Raw genomic sequence first — 22,114 nt, forward strand, 5'->3', positions numbered from 1 at the left:
GTTAGAATTTCCCCCCAGGGGATTCCCTGGTGGTCCAGTGCTGTGGCCCAGGTTCAATCCCTGGAACTAAGATCCCACAAGCCACATGGCACGGCCAGAAAAAAAAACTGGGCCCCCTAGGGCAGGAAACAGGTGGGCACCGCTCACCCTGTTTCCTGCACCCACAAGTACCACGTGGGCAAGAATCCGAGGCTCCTTGGAGGGGTTGACAAAAAGTTGCCTCCTAATTCTCCACCCTGCAGCCCCCTCCCTGGTCCAGCCCTGCCCCCTTGCATATGCCCCCGAATGGAGCCCAGCCTCCTCCAGGCTGTTCAGAACGCTCCCAAGCCCACCCCACCTTGCTCCGTGACCCCACCACCAACCCCAGCCTTCAGTGCTTCCTTTCTGCAGCTCATCCCCAAGCCTGAGCTATTTTTTCCTGCCGGGAGCACCATTACGAAACTCCTCACCAAAGTGACTCCATCCCCACTTTATAATCTCAGCCACCCCTTGGACCCCATCCCTTGGACCTCGCCCACATGAGCAGGGGTTCAGGCTACACGGAAGGAACACAGAGAATCATGGAGTCCTTCAAGGTGTCCCCAACCCTGGTCCCTGACCGTCTGCCTTGAGTTGGCCCCCGGGACCAGTTAAAACTTCACACCTGGACACATTTAAATTTGTCTGTGGCCACCGCATGAAAACTCAAATCCAAGGGCACTGAAGGGAACTCTGCACCCAAGCGGATGAGGTTCCTCTGTCAGCGCGCACATACAATGCCCACTTGATCCTGGGCTGGAGGGAGGTCTGCGGAATGTGAAGAGTTAAAAGGGTCCCCCTTCGGGGTCGAGGTCGAGGCTAGGATGCCTGTGCCTCAGGGTGAAGAAGGAAGTGCAGAACGAGGCCCGGGGAACGAATTCCCTTAGACCGAAGTGGCCTCCAGGACGCGGAAGCGGAAGCATCCTGAGGCATCGTATTCTAGCATTAGTAGAGAGGGAAACCGGTTGGGCGACGGGGACTGCCACTGGGGACAGCGCAGAGTCCGGCGAGGCTATCAAGGCGGGGAGGGGCCACTGCGAGAGGGAGGGGCCTCGCAGGGCAGTCACAGCGCGGGGGCGACCTTTGCGCAAGGCGGGGCCGAGCTGGGCTGGGTCCCTGGCAACTCCGCGCCCAGAGGCACCGCCGCGCAGAAACCAAGCCGGGGTCCCGGCACCGCCGCTATGGACATCCCGCCGCTGGCGGGCAAGGTCGCAGTTCTGTCGCTGGGCGCTCTCCCGTTGTCCTACGCGCTCAACCACGTCTCGGCGCTCTCGTAGTGCGTGCGGGGAGGGGCCGGGGCGGCCTCCTCGGGGGCTGCGGGGCTGGGCTGGGGTGTGGAGGGGGCGGGATGGAGGATGCGCGAGCTCCCCCGAGCCCAGCGGCCCCGCGCCGCTCCGGCCCGCGAGGACAGGGGCTGGGTCAGAAGAACCCCCCCAACCTCCGACCGGAAATCGCCTTCCAGCAGGCCCGGAGCTGTGTGGTGGAGGTGGGGGCGCTCCTGGGACGTTTGGGGCCTGGGGAGGAGGGACTTTGAGAAGCAGAGCCCCTAACAAGGCAGGGTTTTGGAGGGTTTCTGGTGTTTTCCCAGGGATGTGCCCAGCACAGGTTCCAGAGTCCCCAAGGGTCAAAGTATTGCCCCAGATAATGCCCCAGTGACCCGGCTCTTGCCACACACACGCTCTGCTGCACCACCCCTACTAGACTGTTCCTCCATTGCCTGTCTCAGGCCTGGGACTTTCTTCTCTTCAGGGCTGGCCCACCCTGTCCCTAGCCTCAGTTTCCCCTACATACCTCGACCTCCCCTGTCCCTATCTCCTAACCCTAGGCCTCAACCCTGTGGATCCAGCTACTGGGTACCAGGCAACCACAAGCCCCTCACACTCCCAAACCCAGTGCAACCCAAGACATGGGGTAGAGGGAGTCTTGACTGTGGAGTTGGTTCCTTGGGTACAAATTCCTGGCTCCATCCCCCTGGACCCTGAGTGAGACAGGTTGCCCCGGGAGCCTCAGTTTCTTCACTGTGTAATGAACATAATTCTAGAGCTCATCCCATAGTTACAGTTTGGGATTACAAATTGTGTGCCAAGACCCTGGTGTGGTCTCATGTGATTACTATAATTGTCATGTTGGTTAGATGGGGCTAGGAATGGGGATCCTAGGGGTTAGAGGGGTTCAGGAGAAGGTCGGGGCCTGGAGAGAGTGGGGGGGGGGAATGTGTGACCTTGGATATGTCTCCCACCCTCCCACCCTTGGCCTTGTTTTGCCAAGAGTTGGGGGCTGCCCAGAGACCTGGCTTCTGTTATCTCTGCAGCTGGTTGACTTGCCTTATCAGGTTGATGGGAACAGATCAGGGCAGGGGTGGGGTGGAGTTGATGGAAATATTTGCACTTTACCTGAGGAGTCAGGAGCTTCAGACCATGAGGTGTACAGAGCTGAGCACTAGAGACCCTCTGGCAGGTGTGGGCACTGGGACTGGCCACAGAGGGTCTTGGAGCTGTTGAATGACAGAGCAAGCAAACTGTCACACACATCAGCAAGTGACTGGATAAATCATATAGTCAGAAGTGTTGACAGGTGCTCTCTCTATGCCTGGCCCAAGTCAGGCAATGATCCTTTCTGAGGAGTCAGGGAGGGCTTCCCTGGAGGAGGAGCAATGTAGATGGGCCATGAAGGATTAGTAGGAGTTTGCCAAGTGGAAAGGAGACTTTTGGAAGGAGTTTCCGGAAGAGGGAAACAGCTGGGGCAAGAGCCTGGTGCTAGGAAAGGGGAGTTTCAGGGAATGGCTTTCCTGGATGGACAGATGCTTCAGCCTCCTCACCTGGAGCTTCCTGGAGTCTGCTCTTGCCCTAGGGTGGGGCAGGACCTCAGAATGAGCCTGGCCTCCCTGACTTGGTTTTCCTCTCCACAGCCCCCTGGGGGTGGTGTGGATGAGCGCCCTGATCCTGGGTCTGCTCTTCTTGGCTATATACAGCTTGTCCCGAAGTGACATCTACTATGACCCACTCTATGCCGGTGAGTTGGTGGGAGGGTCTTAGGGAAGAGAACTGTCTGGGCAAGGGCCTCCTCCATCAGACTGACAGCCCTTGAAGGGCCTTCATCAGACTGGAGAACCTCAGAGACTGGAGAACCCCTACTGATTGGGGAACCTCAAGGGGCCTCCCCCTTCTGACTTGGGACTCCTGAGTGCAGGGACAGTGCCTTTCCCATCAGCCTGGGGACCCCTAAAGGCAGGGACTGTGCCTCCCTCTGAGGCACGCTGTGGGTCATGTGACTTGTGGGGTGGGGCCTGGGAGCAGGTTTGTGCAGAGGCTTTGCCCAGAAACTGGGTGGCCGGTCACCGACCTGCAGTCTCAGGCCCCGCCCACACGTGGTCTGTGCCCCGCCCACACCCTGCCCATGCCATGCTACTCTCCCCGTAGTGTTCGCAGTCTTCTCTTTCACCTCCGTGGTGGACCTCCTTATCGCTCTCGAGGAAGATGGCTACATGGGGAGCTTCATGGCGTTCTACACCAAGGAGGTATGTAGGGAGCTGTCTGGGATGCCCGCAGCCCTACTGCCCGTCTGAGCCCTGCCCCTGCCCCTGTAGGGTGAGCCGTACCTGCGCACGGCACACGGGGTCTTCATCTGCTACTGGGATGGCACTGTTCACTACCTCCTCTACCTGGCCATGGCTGGTGCCATCCGTAAAAGGTGCGTGGGGTGGGCAGCGTGGCACCTGGACCCTGGGAAGGAGGTGGAGTCCTTAGGTGGGAGGTTCCAGGTCAGGATGAAGCCAGAAGTATCTGTAGGGGAAATCAGGAAGCCTCTCTAGGGCTCTAGACAGGAGTGGCCAGGAGAAGGATCCAGGGAAGATCACAGGTGTCAGTGATGGTCGGTTCTCTTCTCTACCGCCCTGTGCCTGGGCAGACACTACTGTCCTTGGACAGAGCATCTGACTGTTCATTCCCTCATTCACCTTCCTGTTGTCCCTTCTGTTCTGGGTGACACTGAAGGGATCCAGAGCTGGGGATCCCAGATTGGTCTCTGGACCCTGTCGGGGGCTCTGAGACTGGGGGACAGGGATCTACTGGTCACCCCTCCATCCCCTGCCCAGGAAGAGGTACCGGAACCTTGCACTCTACTGGCTGGGATCCTTCGTCATGAGCATCCTGGTGTTCCTCCCAGGAAACATCCTTGGTAAGGACTTGGCTCTGAGGAGTCCTGTCTCCCTGGCTGGGTCACTGCCCTGTGTCTGGAAGTTCCCAGTGGATCCTGCATACCCTCTCCAATGTCTGCAGAGGGCAACCTCCTCCCCACCACATGCCTCTCCATTCAGAGCCTAAGCCAGCAGCCTTTCCCCACCTCCCCCCCCCCCATTTTCCTCTTGGAGGAGCGGAAGCACATTCCATTTCCTCCCCAGCTAGCTGGTTCCTGACCCCAGGGGCTTGGCCCAGAATGCTCTTGACACAAGAAGGGAATTTTAAGGTGGATCCAGAGGGCAGAGTGAAACCTTTGTAGGTAGGTCTTAGGAGGCGGTGCAGAGAAGGCAGCCAGGGATGTGGGGATGGCTGTGCAAGAGGAATATCCAGGGTGTTTCTAGGGGGAGCAAAGAACAGCTGAAGTGTAAGAGCCATGTCCAGAAGGTAAATTGAGGCAGGCCAGGCTGAGGAGCATGGACATCATCTTATGGGCACTCGGGAGTCAGATGTGTTAGGGCTGAGCTAGGATGGCATTTGTGAATCACAACTTCCAGCCAGGTGCTCTGACATGGCCCAGCTAAAGGGTCCGGCCGGGCCTGGGGGATCCTTGCTGCGTGACACCCTGTCTCTCCTACCATGGCAGGCAAATACAACTCAGAGATCAGGCCTTCCTTTTTCCTCACCATCCCCTACTTGCTGGTCCCCTGCTGGGCTGGCTTGAGGGTCTTCAACCAGACCCAGGCACCAAGCTGCTGCACTCCCAACATGGTGAGTCCCTTGCCCCCAGATAGGCCTTGTGCCAAATGCCTGAATGTCCCCCATTTGAGTTGCTTCTGGTCAAAGACGTTATCTCCTTGGAAAGATCTCCTTGGTCATTAGGGAAGAAGGGATGAGCCTTCATTGACTGCCTGTTGGATACCAGACTTCTCATGCTGTTTCTCATGGGGCAGGTGGAGGAGGAACAAAGAAAGGGCCTTCTGCGGCGCCCAGTTGACCTGGCCCTCATCATCTACCTCATCTTTGCTGCGTTCTTCACCCTCTTTCGGGGCCTGGTGAGTCTGCACTGGCCAGCCTACCTGCCTCCAACTCCCCGTCCCCAGCCCATCCCTCCCTCCTTTATCTTCATTATCCAGTGCAAAAAGGCCACTGCTCTCCCATCTGATCATCCAGGGAAGTTCAGCGAGTCTGACCTGAGTGTTCCATCACAAAGCCCCATTCCCTGTAGCCTTCTCCCCGGCTCAAATATCTGTGGATTCTCAGCCAGAGGAGAGAACCAAAACTGGGGCAGGCCAGAGCCAGGGGTATGGGCCTCTCCTGGGAGGCTGGGGAGGCTTCTTCTGGGAGGGATATTTGAGGCCGTTGGTTTGTCTGTGGGCCCCAGGTGGTGCTTGACTGCCCCATGGATGCCTGCTTTGTCTACATCTATCAGTATGAGCCATACCTGAGGGACCCCGTGGCCTATCCGAAGGTGCAGGTGAGAGGGCAGATGGGAGGAGAGGGCCACAGTCCTGCCGTGGTTAGGGATCTACTGGGCCCCTTTGAAGCAGGTGCCAAAAACACAAGTCAAACTGGTGGAAGCACAAATGGAATTTATTGTCCTACCAAAAAAGTATAGACATTCTCTTCAGGTATGGCTGGATCCAGGAGCTCAAGGATAGCTCTGTCTCTAGACTGTGTTTTCTTTACATGTGCTCCACTCCCAGGTAGTGCCTTTGTGGTATGGCAGAGACAGCCTTGGGTAGCTCTAGGCTTCCATTCTTTCTACTTAGCCACCCCAGAGGAGTGTGAGCCCTTAATTCCTCAGCTTAAATATAAGTCTCAGGCAGGCTCTGATTGACCAAGTTTAAATCACATGCTCATAGCTGATTATTATGGTGTTCTGATTGGCCAGGCCAGGGTCACATGCTATTTCTGGAGTAAGGTGGGTGGGCTCAGTGTGTGGGAGTGGGATGGGTGGGGAAACCCAAGGGAAATAAAGGAGCAATTTGCACAGGGTAGGATGTGCAGAGAGCCCCTGTCTTGGGGGGGGGGGGTCTGAGGCTGGCCAGATTCTCCTTGGGTCCACCACCTGAGGGGTATCAGGAGACTCAACTGGGGCAGCCGCTCAATCCATCAGCTGTGTGCCCCCCAGATGCTGGTGAATATGTTCTACGTGCTGCCCTTCTATGGCCTGGCCATCTACGCCCTCATCTTTCCTGGCTGCTCCTGGCTGCCTGACTGGACCTTGGTATTTGCTGGAGCCATTGGCCAGGTGAGGTGGGGTGGAATGGGGTGGGGTGGGCCAGTGCGTAGGGAAGAAAGTTTCTGCCAGCTCATCAATTGCTTTTGTGCTCACCCTGAGCAGGGTGATACTAGGCCCCTGACAGGCTCCACCCCCAGCTCAGTACCCCAGGATTCCCTAGTGTGGGGGAGAAAGAGCCAGACACAGGCACACCAAACCCCATGAGGTTAGAACTGAATAGGGGGAGGTAGAGAGTCTGAGAGGGATTCCAGAGGGGGCAGATTTCTTAGAAAAGGGGGCATAGGCTTTTTTTTTTTTTCTCTATTGTACTTTACTATTTATTTTTTACTTTGTTGCAGCATGATTGTATATTCAAAGTACAATAAAAGAAAACACTCATTGTCTATTTCTCTTCTGGATATTATTATCATTGTTATTATTATTAGTTGTTTCATTAACGATGACTGTCAAAAATAATTTTGTTGTACAGAAGAGTGCTATAAAAATCTCAGCCATCTATCAAAATTGCTAAGAACGTCTCATTTCCATCCAGCTCTTTAAAGGCAGAAGAACTACTCTTAACTTGGTTTCTTTCTTCTCTCTATTTTGCTTTGGAAGCTGTGTTCTGAGTCCGAAGGCTCTGATTACCAACGTTTAAAGTCAAGCTTTGGAGATATTTTTGCTATTTCAAAAGCTTTCTCATGCATAGGCTTTAAAAATTCTTACACACAATATTTGCCTCTTTATTCCATCTGTAATTTATTTTTCTATGTGATGTGAAGGAAGAGTCTGAAAATTATATGTTTCTCCTTATGATACTCAATGATACTCAGTATCCGAGGTATTAAAGAAGTTGTTCGTATCTAACTTGACAAGTTCAAGAAACTGGAAACCTTATTTCAGGAGGAGGGAAATCTTCTAACATTGTAAACCAGAAGGACTGGATTGATCTTGCTGAGCCCCCGCTATCATCCTACTCTGTTTTTATTTTGTGTATTATTATCTAATTATAAAGGGTTATTACTAAGGGAGAATAGTCATTCAAGCATATTCAAGACTTTGTGTAGAAAATTTCTTTACTCCTTTTAAACATAGATTTTACTTTTGCATAGTTTTAGGTAGCAAGCCAGTTAGGACTGTTCAGAATTTCTGAAGCAAAGAAAATTTCCATGAAGGAATGTTTTGGGTTTCATGAGGTTTCTGAACTCTAAACCCCTATACAGAAAAAAGGGTTTGGCCGGGCTTCCCTGGTGGCGCAGTGGTTGAGAGTCCGCCTGCCGATGCAGGGAACACGGGTTCGTGCCCCGGTCCGGGAAGATCCCACATGCCGCGGAGCGGCTGGGCCCGTGAGCCATGGCCGCTGAGCCTGCGCGTCCGGAGCCTGTGCTCCGCAACGGGAGAGGCCACAACAGTGAGAGGCCCACGTACCGCAAAAAAAAAAAAAAAAAAAAAAGGGCTTGGCTAACACTGTGCTAAGAGAGTTGACCAAACTTCAGTTTGACTTCCACTTGAACTAGGTTGTAGTTTGTGTCCATAAAGATGACCCCAGCCCTCATGCTGAGTCTTTGCTCAAGAAAATGTGATCCTGCCAAACCACAAAATGTACATTGTCTAACCCACCTTGCCAAACCATTTTCAGTAATTTTTCTACTTACCCCTTTTGTAATTTTCCATTTTTTTTTCAAATAAATGTTTCTTTTTATTTTTTATTTTTTTGAGCTCTGGAAAGATATTACTTTTTTTTGAATTTTATTTTATTTTTTTTTTATACAGTAAGTTCTTATTAGTTATCCATTTTGTACATATTAGTGTATAAATGTCAATCCCAATCTCCCAATTCATCACACACACCCCCGGGGGCATAGGCTTTGATGTATGGGTATGAGTTCTTCAGGCAGGGAAGGGCATTCCAGGAATGGTAACAGCATAAGGATATGCACAGAGGGGGACAGTGATTTAGAGTCCCATAACGTGGGTAAAGGCAGAGACAAGATAAATTGACAGCTAGATGCTAAGGGCTTTGAACTCTGGGCTTGGGGGCTTGTGCTGAGAACAATGGGGAGCTGTAGAAGGTGTCTGAGCAGTGGAGGGCCCAGTCAGAGCTGGGGGCATGTTTCTGGGTTTCTGATGGGAAGTGATAAAGGCTGGATCCTGGCCAGGGCAGTAGGACCCAGGGGGACATCCATTAGATATATTATTATTTTATCGATTAGGGGTAGAATTGAGAGGATTTGTATCGAGGCTGCCTGGGGTGGGGAAGACCGGGAGCTGGACTCAGGGCAGAGAAATAGGGTTCAGGGTCCAGCAGACCCTGAAGATCGTTCTAGTTAGGCAGCTGGGGAGAGGCTTACAGATAGATGGACGAGGATAGACAGGACATGTGGGGACAAGGATATTTAGAGACAGATGGATTGAAGAGGGGAGACAGGTAGGTCAGCAGAGCCAGTGAGATAGAGATGGGGATATTTTGAGCTCCCCAGGGTGGGATGCTGGTGACGCTGGGACTTGTTCTCTCCTGGTCTGTGACATCCATCCTCCCTTTTTGGCCACCAGGCACAGTTCTCACACATGGGTGCTTCCATGCACCTGCGCACGCCCTTCACCTACCGTGTGCCTGAGGATGCCTGGGCCAGCTTCTTCGTGTGCAACCTACTGTATGCTCTGGGGCCTCACTTGCTGGCCTACCGCTGCCTGTGGAGCCCTGCCTTCTTCCTACGCCCGCTTCCTGGCCCCCCAGCCCACCATGAGAAGCAGCACTGAGGGGGCTGTGGGACTCCCCAAGATCCTGTTTACATACCCAGCTGGCCCTGCCCCTGGAAGGGGGGGTTGGGTTTTTTAGAGGCAGGAGGTGTGTCTCTGGGTGCCTTCAGTCCTGGCTATGGTGATTTCAGGGTGGGATGGGGGGGGGCCCCAAGGTCCAGGTGTTCCAGCAGAGAAGGCCACGGCCATGCTCAGCTGTCACCTCACCCAAACTCCACACTGGCACCCTCCCGGAATTTATCCATCATCCCCCCCATGGATCCTTTCAGTAAAATTCCTTTTGACGCATAAAATGTTGCTCTGAGTGTTTCAGGGGGCAGGGGCAAGGGACCCTCTCCTCCGAACCCACGAGGGCCCACTCATCACTGCCAGAATAGTCATCAGGAGCGGGAGGTGCCGGACAGCAGAAGTCTACCTCTGGTTGGTGTGCCCAGCCCCATTTTCCAGGTAGGGAAAACTGAGGCTCAAAGAGGACCAGAGACCTGCCTGAGGGCACAATCAGGAGAGAAGGGTCCAAAGTCTAAGCTCCACCAATAAATTATAATAACTAACAGTGTGGCACAGTTATTAAGCACCTACCATATACCAGGCCAATGGCTAACCTCACATGCTACATGCTGGATCTCACCGCATATTCCAGATGGGGAAACTGAGCCTGCAGGAGGTGAATGTCCTGGTCCCAAGTCACGCCTCCTGGATGCAGCTGAGTTAGGCAACGAGCCCCAGCCCCTTCAACCACAGACCCCATAAACCTGCCTCTGCTGTCTGACGGGCTTATATTTGGGGGAAACTGAAGCTGGGGAGGCAGCCAAGAAGCTGGGAGAAGGGCTCATTGCCTCCTGGTTTGATTTTTGAACTTGAGTGCAGGTTCAGGTTCAGGGGTAACTCCTGCCCAGACCACTCTGGGTCAGGGGGTTGATCCCCCTGCTCCCTGCCCTTACCAACACTTATTAGGCACCTATGTCTAGCCATTAGATCTTCACGAAAGACCCAGCACTCCATATCTCAGATGTGGAAACTGAGGCATAGAGTGAGGGGCAGAGTCCCTCTGCAGAGTATATGATTGTTGTAGGACCCGCATCCCGCAGAGTGAGCACCCTTTGGCTGCTGGGGCCCAGGACCCTTTGATGGTCACCCAGTGACAGATGGGAAAACTGAGGCGTGCAAGCCAAGCCCCTTTCCCAGGTTACTCAGCCCCCCTGCCCACGCAGGGCATCATCAGGCTCCCCCCTCCTCCATTTTAAAGAGCGTTAAACTGAGACCCAGAAAGTTTCCTCCGGTGGCCCAAAGTCAGCCAGCAGGGAGGCTGGTACCTGGCTCTGAACTCACTGTTCAGGGCAGTCCTTCCTCCGTCTGTGCCCATCATCACCTCTCCCCCAGCAGGCGCCACCACGTCCCCTTTAACGCCCCCCCCCCCGTCCACCTCCCTCCTCCCCTTGCAGGCAGACGCCGGGATTGCGCCGCCTGCAGGGACCTGCCCAGTCCTTCCTGCGTGTGCAGGGAGCGCAGTCCCGGCACATAGGGGCCGCTGGTCGGGGGCCGCACCGGCAGAATGGTGAGTGGGGCTGTGGGTTCGGTAGGTCCTTCTCTGGGATTCTGTCTCTGTGTCTCTGATCTACATCCCTCAGTGTTTCTCTCTTCAGTCCCTCTCTCCTTCTCATCTCTCCCATCTCTCTGTCTCTCACCTGTATCTCTTTCCCTCCCACTCTCTCCCTCTCTGCTTCTCCTTCTCTTATTCTATGTCTCTCCCTACTTTTCTCTCCCTTTTTTGGGGGGGGGTCCCTTTACTCTCCCTCTCTCTGAGTCTCTCTGTCTTTCCCTAGCCCCCCATCTCCCTCTATCTTTGTGTCTCTTTCCCTGTTGCTCTCTCTCCTTTCTCTCTTTCAGTCTCTGTCTCTCCCTCTCTATCTCTGTCTCTCTCCATCTTTCCTAACTCTTCTCCGTGTCTCCCTCTGGCACTCTCTTCTCTCTCTCCCTTTGTATCTCTGTCCCTCTCCATCTTTCCTTCCTCTGTCTGTGACACTTTCCTTCTGTCTCCATCTCTCCCTGCCTTTCTCTCTGTCTCCGTCTCTTTCCCCGTTCTCGCCTTCTTTCTGTGTGTCTCCCCCTCTCTGCCTCTACCACCCCCACCTGCACGGGTTTGCTGCAGTCTCCTGGCGCACTGATAACCTTGCTGCTGCCGCTGCTCCAGCCCCTCCTCCCTCCTCCCTCCTCCCTCCTCCCCAATCCTTGGCCTGGGCCAGAAAAGAAAGAGAGAAGGGTGCGGAGTTCCGAGGCTCTGGTGTTGGGGTCAGGGGGTCAGGTGGGTTGCCCGTGCAGAACTAAGGGAGAGTGAGTCCAGGGGCGTGCGCTTTGCCCAAGGGCAAGTGTGTGAGATCCTGGGAGAGTGGGAGGGTCTGTGGGTGGGAGGGTCTGCTAGCCTTCTCCTTGGGGGAATCCTCTGGGATCCTGGCTGGGCTGGGGACCTGGGCATGTAAGAAGTCCTCGCCGCGGGAAAGGAAGGCCAGGGAGTTAGTCTTCTGAAAGACAAAGGCCAGGAGGCTGCACTGAGCGCACTGTGCCCCCAGGTGTGTGCTCCGGCGGCGGCCCTCGGTCGCGGGGCGCTCTGGGCAGCTGCATGGGGAGTCCTGCTGCTCACCGGCGCCGCGGAAGCGGAGCACGGCCGGAAGAAGGTCGTGCACGTGCTGGGTGAGTCAGGGCCGTGGAAGCGGATCTTGCCCCGCAGAAACCGTGGCCAAGTAGGATCACCAGGGTGCATGGAGCGGGGAGGACGGAGGGTGCTGGGCGGTCCTGATGGCCACAGTCCCCGCCCCCCTCCCTAGTCCCCTTACGGAGCCCCTTTACCCTTCTGATCTCCTGATCCGCACCCAAGTTTTCTTCCCACATCCCTTTCCCTGGGTCCCCCTCCCCAGGTTCCCCTGCCCCGCCCCTAGAACCTCTTCTTAACCCTCTTTGGTTGCCCATAGAAGGGGAGTCGGGCTCGGTGGTGGTGCAGACAGCGCCGGGACAGGTGGTCAGCCACCGGGGTGGCACCATCGTCTTGCCCTGCCGCTACCACTACGAGGCAGCCGCCCACGGCCACGACAGCGTCCGCCTCAAGTGGACCAAGGTGGTGGACCCGCTGGCCTTTGCCGATGTCTTTGTGGCACTGGGTGCCCAGCACCGGGCCTTCGGCAGCTACCGCGGGCGGGCTGAGCTGCAGGGCGATGGGCCCGGGGATGCCTCCCTGGTTCTCCGAAACGTCACGCTGCAGGATTATGGGCGCTATGAGTGCGAGGTCACCAACGAGCTGGAGGATGACACTGGCATGGTCAAGCTGGACCTGGAAGGTGACTAGCCTGTGGGCAGGATGAGGCTCATTTCTAAGGGAGAAGAGAGGAGGGTATTGCAAAGGACAGAAATCAAATCAAGTTGGCCTGAAGGAATTCAGCGGCTTGGTGGGGTAGGGTAATGGTTCTGATCTGGGGTGATTTCGCTACCCGGGGATATTGGCAAGATCTAGAAGTAGGTTGTGGTGATATAGTGGGTAGAGACCAGGGATGCTGTAAACAGCCCACAACACACAGGACAGTCTCCCCACAGCAAAGAATAATCCAGTCCAAAGTGTCAATAATGAAGACACCGGGAAACCCTTTGGTAGGATCCAGGCACAGTGAGATCCAGGCATTCACATCATGTCAGAAATCCTTCCTTCAGCTCTGTTTCCCTGGGTGGGCTTTCCTTGGACAAGTTTCCCCTGATGGAACCAAAAAGTAGTGCCAGGCTTCCACCCTCCCAGCTTGGCAATTGATTTCCTAGGAGTGCTAGCTAGAGTTCCAGAGTTGTCCTTCATTGGCCCAGCTTGAGTCATTTGCCTATCCATGGGCCAATCACTGTGCCTGGGAGATAGGATGCTCTGATTGGCTGACTGTGGAGCTGGGAAGTAGGGTTTCTCTCTGAAGAATTCCCTCCCATGTGGTTTGCCTTCTTCACTCCACCTCAGAAGATGCTAGAGAGATTTCAGAGCCCTCACTTGCTGAACTTCCCAACAATAGCGAAAAACAACAACAATTACTGAAGCAGCTCTCCCTTATTGGGTGTTTTCTATGTGCCAGGAGCTTGACTGAAGAGCTCTCTGAGCTTTCATTTAATTTTCCCCAAAACCCTGAGGGAGATGGTATTACTCACAGAGGGGCAACTGGCTCAGAGAGGTTAGAGCCTTGACCAGGGCACATACCAGTGAGTGGCAGAGCCAGAACTGGAACTCTAGTCTGTCAGGCTCCAGCTCTTCTCCCCGGCTGCTGTTTGATCCTTCCTGCATCTGTTGAGAGAAGCATCTGCACCTGCACCCCCAAGGTCCAGCCCACAAACACAGACACACAGAACGCTAGTGAGCTGAGATGACTGTGATTCTGATGAGGGACGAGTTATAAGAACTGAAGGTAGAAGGGAAACCAATGGGAATTGTCCTGGACAATGCTGGAGATCAAAGAGGTCTTTGCTCCGGGTCAAACTTTCGTGGGCTCCCAGTGTGAGGGAGTCAGTTTTGTGGGCTCAGGATTTGACAAGAAGGAAGGTCCCAATGCTGGAAGAATGTCAGAAGCACGTAGAACTGAATGGAGGAGGGTTGTGGGAGCTGGGTTTTAAAGGATGAATAGTAGTTCGACAGGTGGAAAGGTGGAAAGAACATGAACAAAGGTCTCCAGTGGTGGAAAGGAGGTGGACATGATTAAGTATGTCAAGGGGGAGGGTCAAGTGAATCGTAAGCTTAAGGCACAGCGAGCATGAGGGGTGTGAACTGGGGAAAGGCATGGTCAGCTCTGAGGCCATAGTGAGGGGATGGCCTGAAAGGTCTAGGTTGAAGAGTCACACGGCACCACAGATGTCAGGTAGGTGGGTGAGGGTTGGGGGGTCCGAGCTGACCCTCGTGTATCCTCTCAGGCGTAGTCTTCCCTTACCACCCGCGTGGAGGCCGCTACAAGCTGACCTTCACGGAGGCGCAACGCGCGTGCGCTGAACAGGACGGCATCTTGGCGTCGGCTGAGCAGCTGCACGCGGCCTGGCGCGACGGCCTGGACTGGTGCAACGCGGGTTGGCTGCGCGACGGCTCGGTGCAGTACCCGGTGAGCCAGCCCCGGGAGCCCTGCGGCGGCCTGGGCGGGGCCGGGAGCGCCGGGGCTGGCGGCGGAGCCTCGGGGGGTGTGCGCAACTACGGCTACCGCCAGAACGCCGAGGAACTCTACGACGCCTTCTGCTTCACATCCAACCTCCCGGGTGCGTAGGCTCCACCCCTGGGAGGATGGTCCTGCCCTCCGCTGGCCCGGGCCCCGCCCCGCGTATGAGACCCCACCCACATACAGGTACCCCTCCCTCTCAGAGTCTTTACTACTCCGCCCAGGTCTCCCTCCCTGTCCTTCCTCTCCACACCCGCCCTCGGGGGTCCGAACCAGGAGATCCCTTCCCTAGTACTGCCTAAGCACGGCAATCAAACGTCGCCTGGCACCAGCACTGCTCTAGCCGAGGCTGTGGTCCCGGGCTTCAGGGTAGGGGGTGTATCTGAGCCCTGAGGCTGAGGTCCTAGGCTGCAAGCGGGAGGGTGTCCTGAATCCCGAGGAAGCCGGGTCCCAAGAGCGGCCCTAACCACTCCTCCCCACCCCCCTGCAGGCCGCGTGTTCTTCCTGAAGCCGCTGCGGCCCGTGCCCTTCGCGGGAGCAGCGCGCGCCTGCGCGGCGCGCGGAGCGGCAGTGGCCAAGGTGGGGCAGTTGTTCGCTGCGTGGAAGCTGCAGCTGCTGGACCGCTGCACCGCAGGCTGGCTGGCGGACGGGAGCGCACGCTACCCCATCGTGAACCCGCGCGCGCGCTGCGGCGGCCGCCGGCCAGGTGTGCGCAGCCTCGGCTTTCCTGACGCCACGCGCCGCCTCTTCGGCGTCTATTGCTACCGCGCGCCTGGTGCCCCGGACCCCGCACCTGGTGGCTGGGGCTGGGGCTGGGCCGGAGGCGGCGGGTGGGCTGGAGGTGCGCGGGACCCCGCCGCCTGGACCCCGCTGCGCGTCTAGGCCCGGGCCGTGGACCACTGGGGCGCTTGGCGGCTGGCCGAGTGCCCTACGGCCACTTGGAGATGGACCACACCCCTGGAGACTGGCCATGCACCCTGCGGTGCCCCGCAAGTTGACCAGGCCTCCTGCGGTCCTTAAACCCTGGCCACACCCTCTGAGGTCCCCAGAGTCTGGCCAGTCCCGGAAGCCAAGTCCCCTGGAGTCCCCTGGAAATCGACCAAGCCCCGCCTCTCCTGGACAGTGGATTCCTCTCCTCTCCCAAATTTCTCCAGGAGACAGGGCACACCCTCTGAGAACCACTGGAGACCAACAGAACCCGAGGTCTCCTGAACACTGGAAACGTCTCGCGAGGTCTTCTGGAACTACCCCCAAGGTCGCCTGGAGGCTGGACCCCCGGGATTATCAGGAGACTGGGCACACGTCCTATGCATCTCCCTGGAGATTGAAGACTGGTCCCCTAAGGTCACCGGGACACTGAACCCTCCTCCCTATCACCTGTAGAGAAACCAGAAACCTCAGAGTTCGTCAGTTGACCATGCCACCATGGTCACATGAAAACTGTGGGCTCCTGTCCTCTCCTCTAGGGTGACCTGGAGATTGGTTACTCCCATTCTCCCCCCTTCTCCCACGAGTCCCCCAGTTTCCATAGTAACAGGTCGTGTCCCCAGGTCACTGTGGAGAACAGCTCCACCCCTCCAGTTTCAGGGGACACCACCCTTGTCTGTCACTGTTAAGACAGATTGACACGCCCCAGCTGGCTCGCATTACTGGCAGCCGTGGCCCATCCCTTAGGTATCTCTCTGAGGCAGCAAATTCGTCTTCACCTGACGGCCCCTTTCCTGGCTGTCGCCTAAGAGACCATCTCCCAGGCCCAGAGACCCATAAAATCTATGTCATTCACTACAGAGAGAAGCTGCCCCACTTCCCATTGTTACCAAGGCGACCAGCCCAGCTTCTACCTGTCACCTAGAGTCACACAGCCCTTCCTTCATCAGTCACACCCATGGAGTTAGTACCTCCCTCCTCCAGCTGTAACCATGGACACCGCACGTTTACTATCTCACCCACGTTCACCCCTGAGACCTACAACTTCACTCCCACTGTCCTCACCCTGACCAACAGCCATGGAGACCACCCCCTCCCCTAACTGTCCTGAGAGTGACCCAACATTCGGTTCTCCAGCTCTCACCATGGAAACAGGCTGCTCCTTTCCGCGGGGTGCCCCAGCTCCTTGCTACCCTCCAAGCTCCGCCCCCAAGCGGCTTGGACCCACCCCCCGCCCCCGGCAGCTGTTGCCATGGAGACCACATTCCGGTGTCTGAGGTAACAGAACACCTGTCCCCCTAGGCTTTCCCTTGTCGGTAGGGCCCGCCCCTCCAAACTGTCACCATAGAGACTGTCAACGTCGTCCCCAGGACAACTGACTTCCCAGTTCTCAGGAACTTCTTACCATGGGCCCGAACTGTGTGCCCCATAGGGCTTAATGGCTGCCCCTTCACCAGATGGGCCCAGCTCCAGGCAGCATCTCAGACCCAGGTGGACTTCTGGAGCTGCTGGATATCCTCCGTTTGCACGCTAACTATATCCCAGACAACAGCTGTTCACGAGACACCCTTGCAGCACCCAGATGAACAAACTGAGGCTCTGGCGTGCCCCTACCCTTTGTGCTATGCAAGCAGTAGGCTCCCGCTTCCTCTCTGAGACCACATCCCCATTCTCACTGAGTTCCTCTCTCCTTTTCTAACCTCCCTCCCCCGACATTTTCCTTCTTAGAGGTCCAGGAGAGGTTGAATTGTCTTTAAACCTCAAAATCCTCTCTGAGCTCCATGTTCTAAAGGGTAATTTGTGCTAAGAAGTCAGGACCCAAACTCCCCAGTGTTAACAGCTAGCTCAGGGAGACTGTCCATGAACAAGGCCACCCCAGCTTTTGGAGACCCCAGTTTCGAGGTCTTGCCTGGAGTGGCACTGGGGTCCCTCCTGGAGCCCTCCATATTGTCACATCCATCTCCAGGAAACCCATCTGTGGGTTGTGGAACCAGGTGTGCCTGGGTTCGAATCCTGCCTCTATGACCAAGTGACAAAACCCCTGATCCTCTTTCCTCCTCTGTATCAAGGCTGTTCTAAGATCCCAGTGAGTGCGAAGTGTACAGCAGGGGCTCAATAAATTTTTTTTTTTTTTGATGAATGAGAAAATGAGACAGCTCGTGGGTAGTTACTTCAAAAATGCACTTTGGTGGACAAAATGTTTTTCAGCTGGGGGTGCTTGGTGATGATTCAGTTGGGAAGCGTCTCCTCTCATTCCTCGGGACCATTCCCTATCCCCAATCTCTCTCCCCTCCCTTCCCCCCCATCGTCGTTCCCTCACTCTGTCTCTTGGGCCGCCTCCCATGGGTCTGGCCCTTCTCAGCCCTGTCCTAATTGGGTCACTAACCAATCCAGCGATTCCTCTCAGTCCCCTGGGAATGAAGTGTGTGAAACTGGGTGTTGAGTTCCTGCATCAGGAAGGCAGAGAAGTTGCAAATTTTCCCTGGGGTGGGTGTGGAGGTGGGGGTAGGGAGAGTGTGGGCCGAGGAGTATTGAAAGTTTCGTTTCGGGCATACAAAGAAAGGGAGAAGAGGAAAAAAGTGTAAATGTCTGATATGGTTGTAGAAGTGGGGTGGTCGTTAACTGCTCATGCTTCAATGTCAGATGGGACAGAACTCCTAGAGATTCCAACCACTCATCTGAAGCCAGGGTCCAGTCCCTTGGTTAGACTGCCTTGGGCTCCAGCTGTGCCTTAGCTTCCTTGACTAGAGGAATGGTAGGGGCATTTTTCTGGAGATGAGTGCATGAGATTTCTTTCATCCCGCCTTTTCCCTGCTGACATCCTTTCTCCCTTCCATGGGTTCCAGCATCCTGATTTTGCCTGGGGTATGTAAGTTTCCCTCCTCTCATTCTGTGAGTCAGAGGGGCTGACTCCACTGGGCAATGAGGGCTGTGGCTCATCTTCCTGGGCAACCCTAATTGGTCCAGGGGTGGACATGGACCCAGGCAGACCAATGAGACTGCCTGGGATTTTGACGGACCAATAGGACCAAGGGAACCCTCTTTCTGCTGGGTCTCTGCACTGTTGGATTGCAGGTCTTTGAGGGTCCACCTGGAGGAGACCTAAGGATGGCAACCAGGGTAGAGCCACTCCTGAAGCTAGTTATTCAGAAAAATGTCTCACTCCTGTCTTCCAGCACCCAGTGCACTTCTCAGAGACATCTAAAATTTCTTACATGTCCTTCAAAAGATGTTTTACAGTCATTCAATCAAACATGCATATATTGTTTTCTCCCCACTTCTACACAAATGAAAATATGCAACATATATTTTTTATGTTGTAAAACTTCACATAATATGAAATTCACCATTGTAAACATTTGAAACATCTTCAATTTAGTGGCATTTAGTACATTCCCAGTGTTGTTCAACCATCACCCCTATCATTTTCATCACCCCAAAGAAGATCTCCTACTCATTAAGCAATCACTCTCCATTCCTCCCTCCCCACTCCATGCCCTGAAAACTGTTCATCTACTTCCCATCTCTGTGGATTTGCCTCGTCTTGACATTTTGTATAAGTGGAATCCTACAGTATGTGTCCTTTTGTGTCTAGCTTCTTTCACTCAGTATAATATTTATGGCTGAATAATGTTCACATATATGTATATATATCACATTTTCTTTATTCTTTTATCAGTTAATGGACATTTGGGTTGTTTCCACTTTTTGGCTATTGTGAATAATGCTGCTATGAACATTTGTGTGCCATATATACTTTATTTTATAAATTTATTTATTTATTTTTGGCTGCATTGGGTCTTCGTTGCTGCGCTCGGGCTTTTCTCTAGTTGTGGTGAGCGGGGGCTACTCTTGTTGCGGTGCGTGGGCTTCTCATTGCGGTGGCTTCTCTTGTTGGGGAGCGTGGGCTGTAGGTGCACGGGCTTCAGTAGTTGTGGCTTGCGGTCTCTAGAGCGCAGGCTCAGTAGTTGTGGCGCACAGGCTTAGTTGCTCCGTGGCATGCGAGATCTTCCCGGACCAGGGCTCGAACCCGTGTCTCCTGCATTGGCAGGTGGATTCTCAACCACTGCGCCACCAGGGAAGCCCTCATATACACTTTTGAAGTAACTCTTATTTAACAATATATTTGGGGACTGGTTTCCTTCAGCATGTAAATTCCGCCCCCTTCCCCCACCAGCATTCTGTTTTTGTTTTTTTTTTTTGCGTTACGCGGGCCTCTCACTGTTGTGGCCTCTCCCGTTGCGGAGCACAGGCTCCGGACGCGCAGGCTTAGCGGCCATGGCTCACGGGCCCAGCCGCTCCACGGCATGTGGAATCCTCCCGGACCAGGGCACGAACCCGTGTCCCCTGCATCGGCAGGCGGACTCTCAACCACTGCGCCACCAGGGAAGCCCAACCAGCATTCTTTTGAAGTTTGGCAAAGTAGTCCCTGTTTGGATGCACCATAATCTTTGTAATCAGTCTCCTAATGGTGGACATTTACATTGTTTCCCATATTTTGCTGTTAGTAATAAGTACCATGGTCATCACATAAGTGCAAGTATAACTGGAGGATGATAGCAGGAATTGTTTGATTAAGGGGTCAAAACTTGCCGTTTTGTTAGTGATCTCCAACTCTTCTTAGAGGTGAGGCCAATTTATAGCCCATCAGTAACAGATGTACCTACTTATTTCCATATGTCCTCAGTAGCATCATGTGTTATCACTTGTTACCTTAGCCAACCTGATAGGTGAAAAATAATATCTCATTGTGGTTGTCACTTGCAACTCACCTGTTATATGAAGCTGACTATCCTCCACTTTGACTTTAGATGCAGGAAGTTGAGTAAATCATAAATCATTCTCAGTTCAGGTACATTGTCATCATTGAAATATGCAAGGCCCCTCTCTTGTGAGATTTATGCGTTTATTCCCTTTTATTTATATGTCCTTATTTGTGTATCTTGGTGATCTGAAAATTGTGTATTATTTTGTTGAGCATATGTTGTAGTTTAAGAGCCATCTGTATTTCCTTTTCTTTGAGCTTTTTGTTCATATCCTGTGCCCATTTGGCTATTGGATTATTGGGGTTTTTCGTATTGATTTGTAGGAGCTCTTTATATATTAAGGCAAAATTCCTTTATCTCTGATTTGAAGAATTGTTTCCAAGCTTGGCATTCACCTTTTGTCCTTGTTTATGTTGTTCGTTGCCACTATTGCTTTAGAATAAAACCCAAACTTCTCATTACAGCCCATATTGCCCTGAGTGATCCATCCTCTGCCTCTCTGACCTCATCTCCCTCCACTGTCTACCTCTGTCACTCCGCTCCAGCCGCTATGGACTCTTTGCTGTTTCTCAAATGAACCATGTTCCCTTCTGCAAGAAGATTTTCACTTTTACTTTTCCCTCTGCCTGAAACTCTCTTCCTTTCTTCCCTTCTTTGTCTAGTTAATGCTATTCATCCTTTAGATTCCATTCACCTCCTCTAAGAAGCCTCCCCTGACCACCTCCCAGGGGTCACATCTGTTCTGTCCACCACTATCTTCCCAGCACCCAGCACAGTACACGGCATATAACAGCTGCCCAGTAAGTCCTTGCTGAGTAAATGAATGAAGGAAGGTGTCAGGAGGCAGGTTGAACTGTTAAAAAATTTTATTAAAATGTCCAAGGAGTACATTAATGTCCATAGTGTCAGATACCACAGACCCACGGAACACTGCAGCTGACAGCATAACCAACAGAATCCAAAGCTGTTCACGCGCACACACACTCACACGCATGCCACACACGCGGCACACGCAAACACACACGCACATCTCAGAGGGAAAGACCAAGAGACAAACCACCCACCTTAGAAAATATCAGAGCCCCCTCCCACCACGGAGCTGGGGTGGGGGCAGGGCGAGGGGCTGAGGTGGTCAAGGGTAAGGAGCATAAACCAAGACACCCCCAAAAAAGTTGCATCCCCAGAGCCCCCCACTCCAAACAAAGGAAAATTCTTTTGTGACATGGATGACTGAAGATGTGTTATTGTCTTTATATTTCTTAAACCAAGAGGAATTATCAAACCTAGAAGGCAAACCTATATCCCTGGGTTTTCTCAACAATAACCATAACATGGGACAGTGGATAATGTCTATAGCAGGGGACACTAAAGACCATGGTCAAGGATGCAGGTCTAGTTTGCACTTCTCAATCTTTTCCTAAATCTTCCTGTGTGTTAGAGCATGATTATGTTTCAATTCCTTCCCCCCAAAATAGAGAGCAGGGTTAGGAGTCAGCCAGAGGCAGGGCCGAATCCTTATTCCTGTCTTGCAAGCCAGTGCCTTTCTCTTTTCTGAGCCTCAGTTTTGCCTTGTGTAAAATGGGAAAGTAATGGTTCCTAAGTCACTGGGCTGTTGAGAAGATTCATGAAGGCAGTGTGTGTAAGTCCTTGGCATGGTACCTACTCCATAGTTGTCAATTATGATTAGTACTTCCCAGGAGGGATATAGGCTAAGCCAACACATTTCTTTCTCTACTGAACCCTTAGATGGACTGTATATTTGCTTATCTTTCTTTCCTGCAGAGGGCCATTCTCCACTGTGGTTTTTAACACTAATCCACAGATGTTACCCAGACTAGAGAGGCTGAGAGTGGACAAAGGACGTGGAGGAAAAGCTGTGGCTCTTTCCTGCCAGAGATCAGGAAGCTGAATCCCGACTTCCGGCTTGGGGAAAGTTTTTACAGGTTTCAGATTCTGGGGAGGAAGGCAAGGTGAGTTCTTTACTGCTTAAAAAATTAAAAAACTAAGAGGAAAATGTGTGTGTGTGTGTGTGTGTGTTTCCGTTTTAACACTGCACATCTCTCTACGTGACCGCAGGTAGATGTCACTACT

The 22,114-nt window shown here is 53.7% G+C and overlaps 2 protein-coding genes across 2 annotated transcripts; both read left to right on the forward strand.

The window, feature by feature from the left end:
• Nucleotides 1-1,129: 1,129 nt before the first annotated feature.
• On the forward strand, nt 1,130-9,488 carry TM6SF2 (transmembrane 6 superfamily member 2). Its single transcript, XM_082835424.1, has 10 exons — nt 1,130-1,294; nt 2,927-3,030; nt 3,438-3,535; nt 3,605-3,708; nt 4,112-4,194; nt 4,840-4,964; nt 5,147-5,248; nt 5,578-5,670; nt 6,328-6,447; nt 8,971-9,488. Exons 1-10 carry the CDS (start codon nt 1,200-1,202, stop codon nt 9,175-9,177), a joined length of 1,131 nt encoding a protein of 376 aa, XP_082691550.1. The 5' UTR covers nt 1,130-1,199; the 3' UTR covers nt 9,178-9,488.
• Nucleotides 9,489-10,729: 1,241 nt separating this feature from the next.
• Nucleotides 10,730-15,212, forward strand: HAPLN4 (hyaluronan and proteoglycan link protein 4; the record flags this gene model as incomplete). The annotated part of the gene is made up of 5 exons (XM_082836519.1): nt 10,730-10,753; nt 11,745-11,865; nt 12,144-12,506; nt 14,098-14,430; nt 14,821-15,212. 5 exons carry the CDS (start codon nt 10,730-10,732, stop codon nt 15,210-15,212), a joined length of 1,233 nt encoding a protein of 410 aa, XP_082692645.1.
• Between the last annotated feature and the right edge of the window lie 6,902 nt (nt 15,213-22,114).

The sequence above is a fragment of the Leucopleurus acutus genome, assembly GCF_964270905.1.
Source record: "Leucopleurus acutus genome assembly, chromosome: 3".
Taxonomy (NCBI): Eukaryota; Metazoa; Chordata; class Mammalia; order Artiodactyla; family Delphinidae; genus Leucopleurus; species Leucopleurus acutus.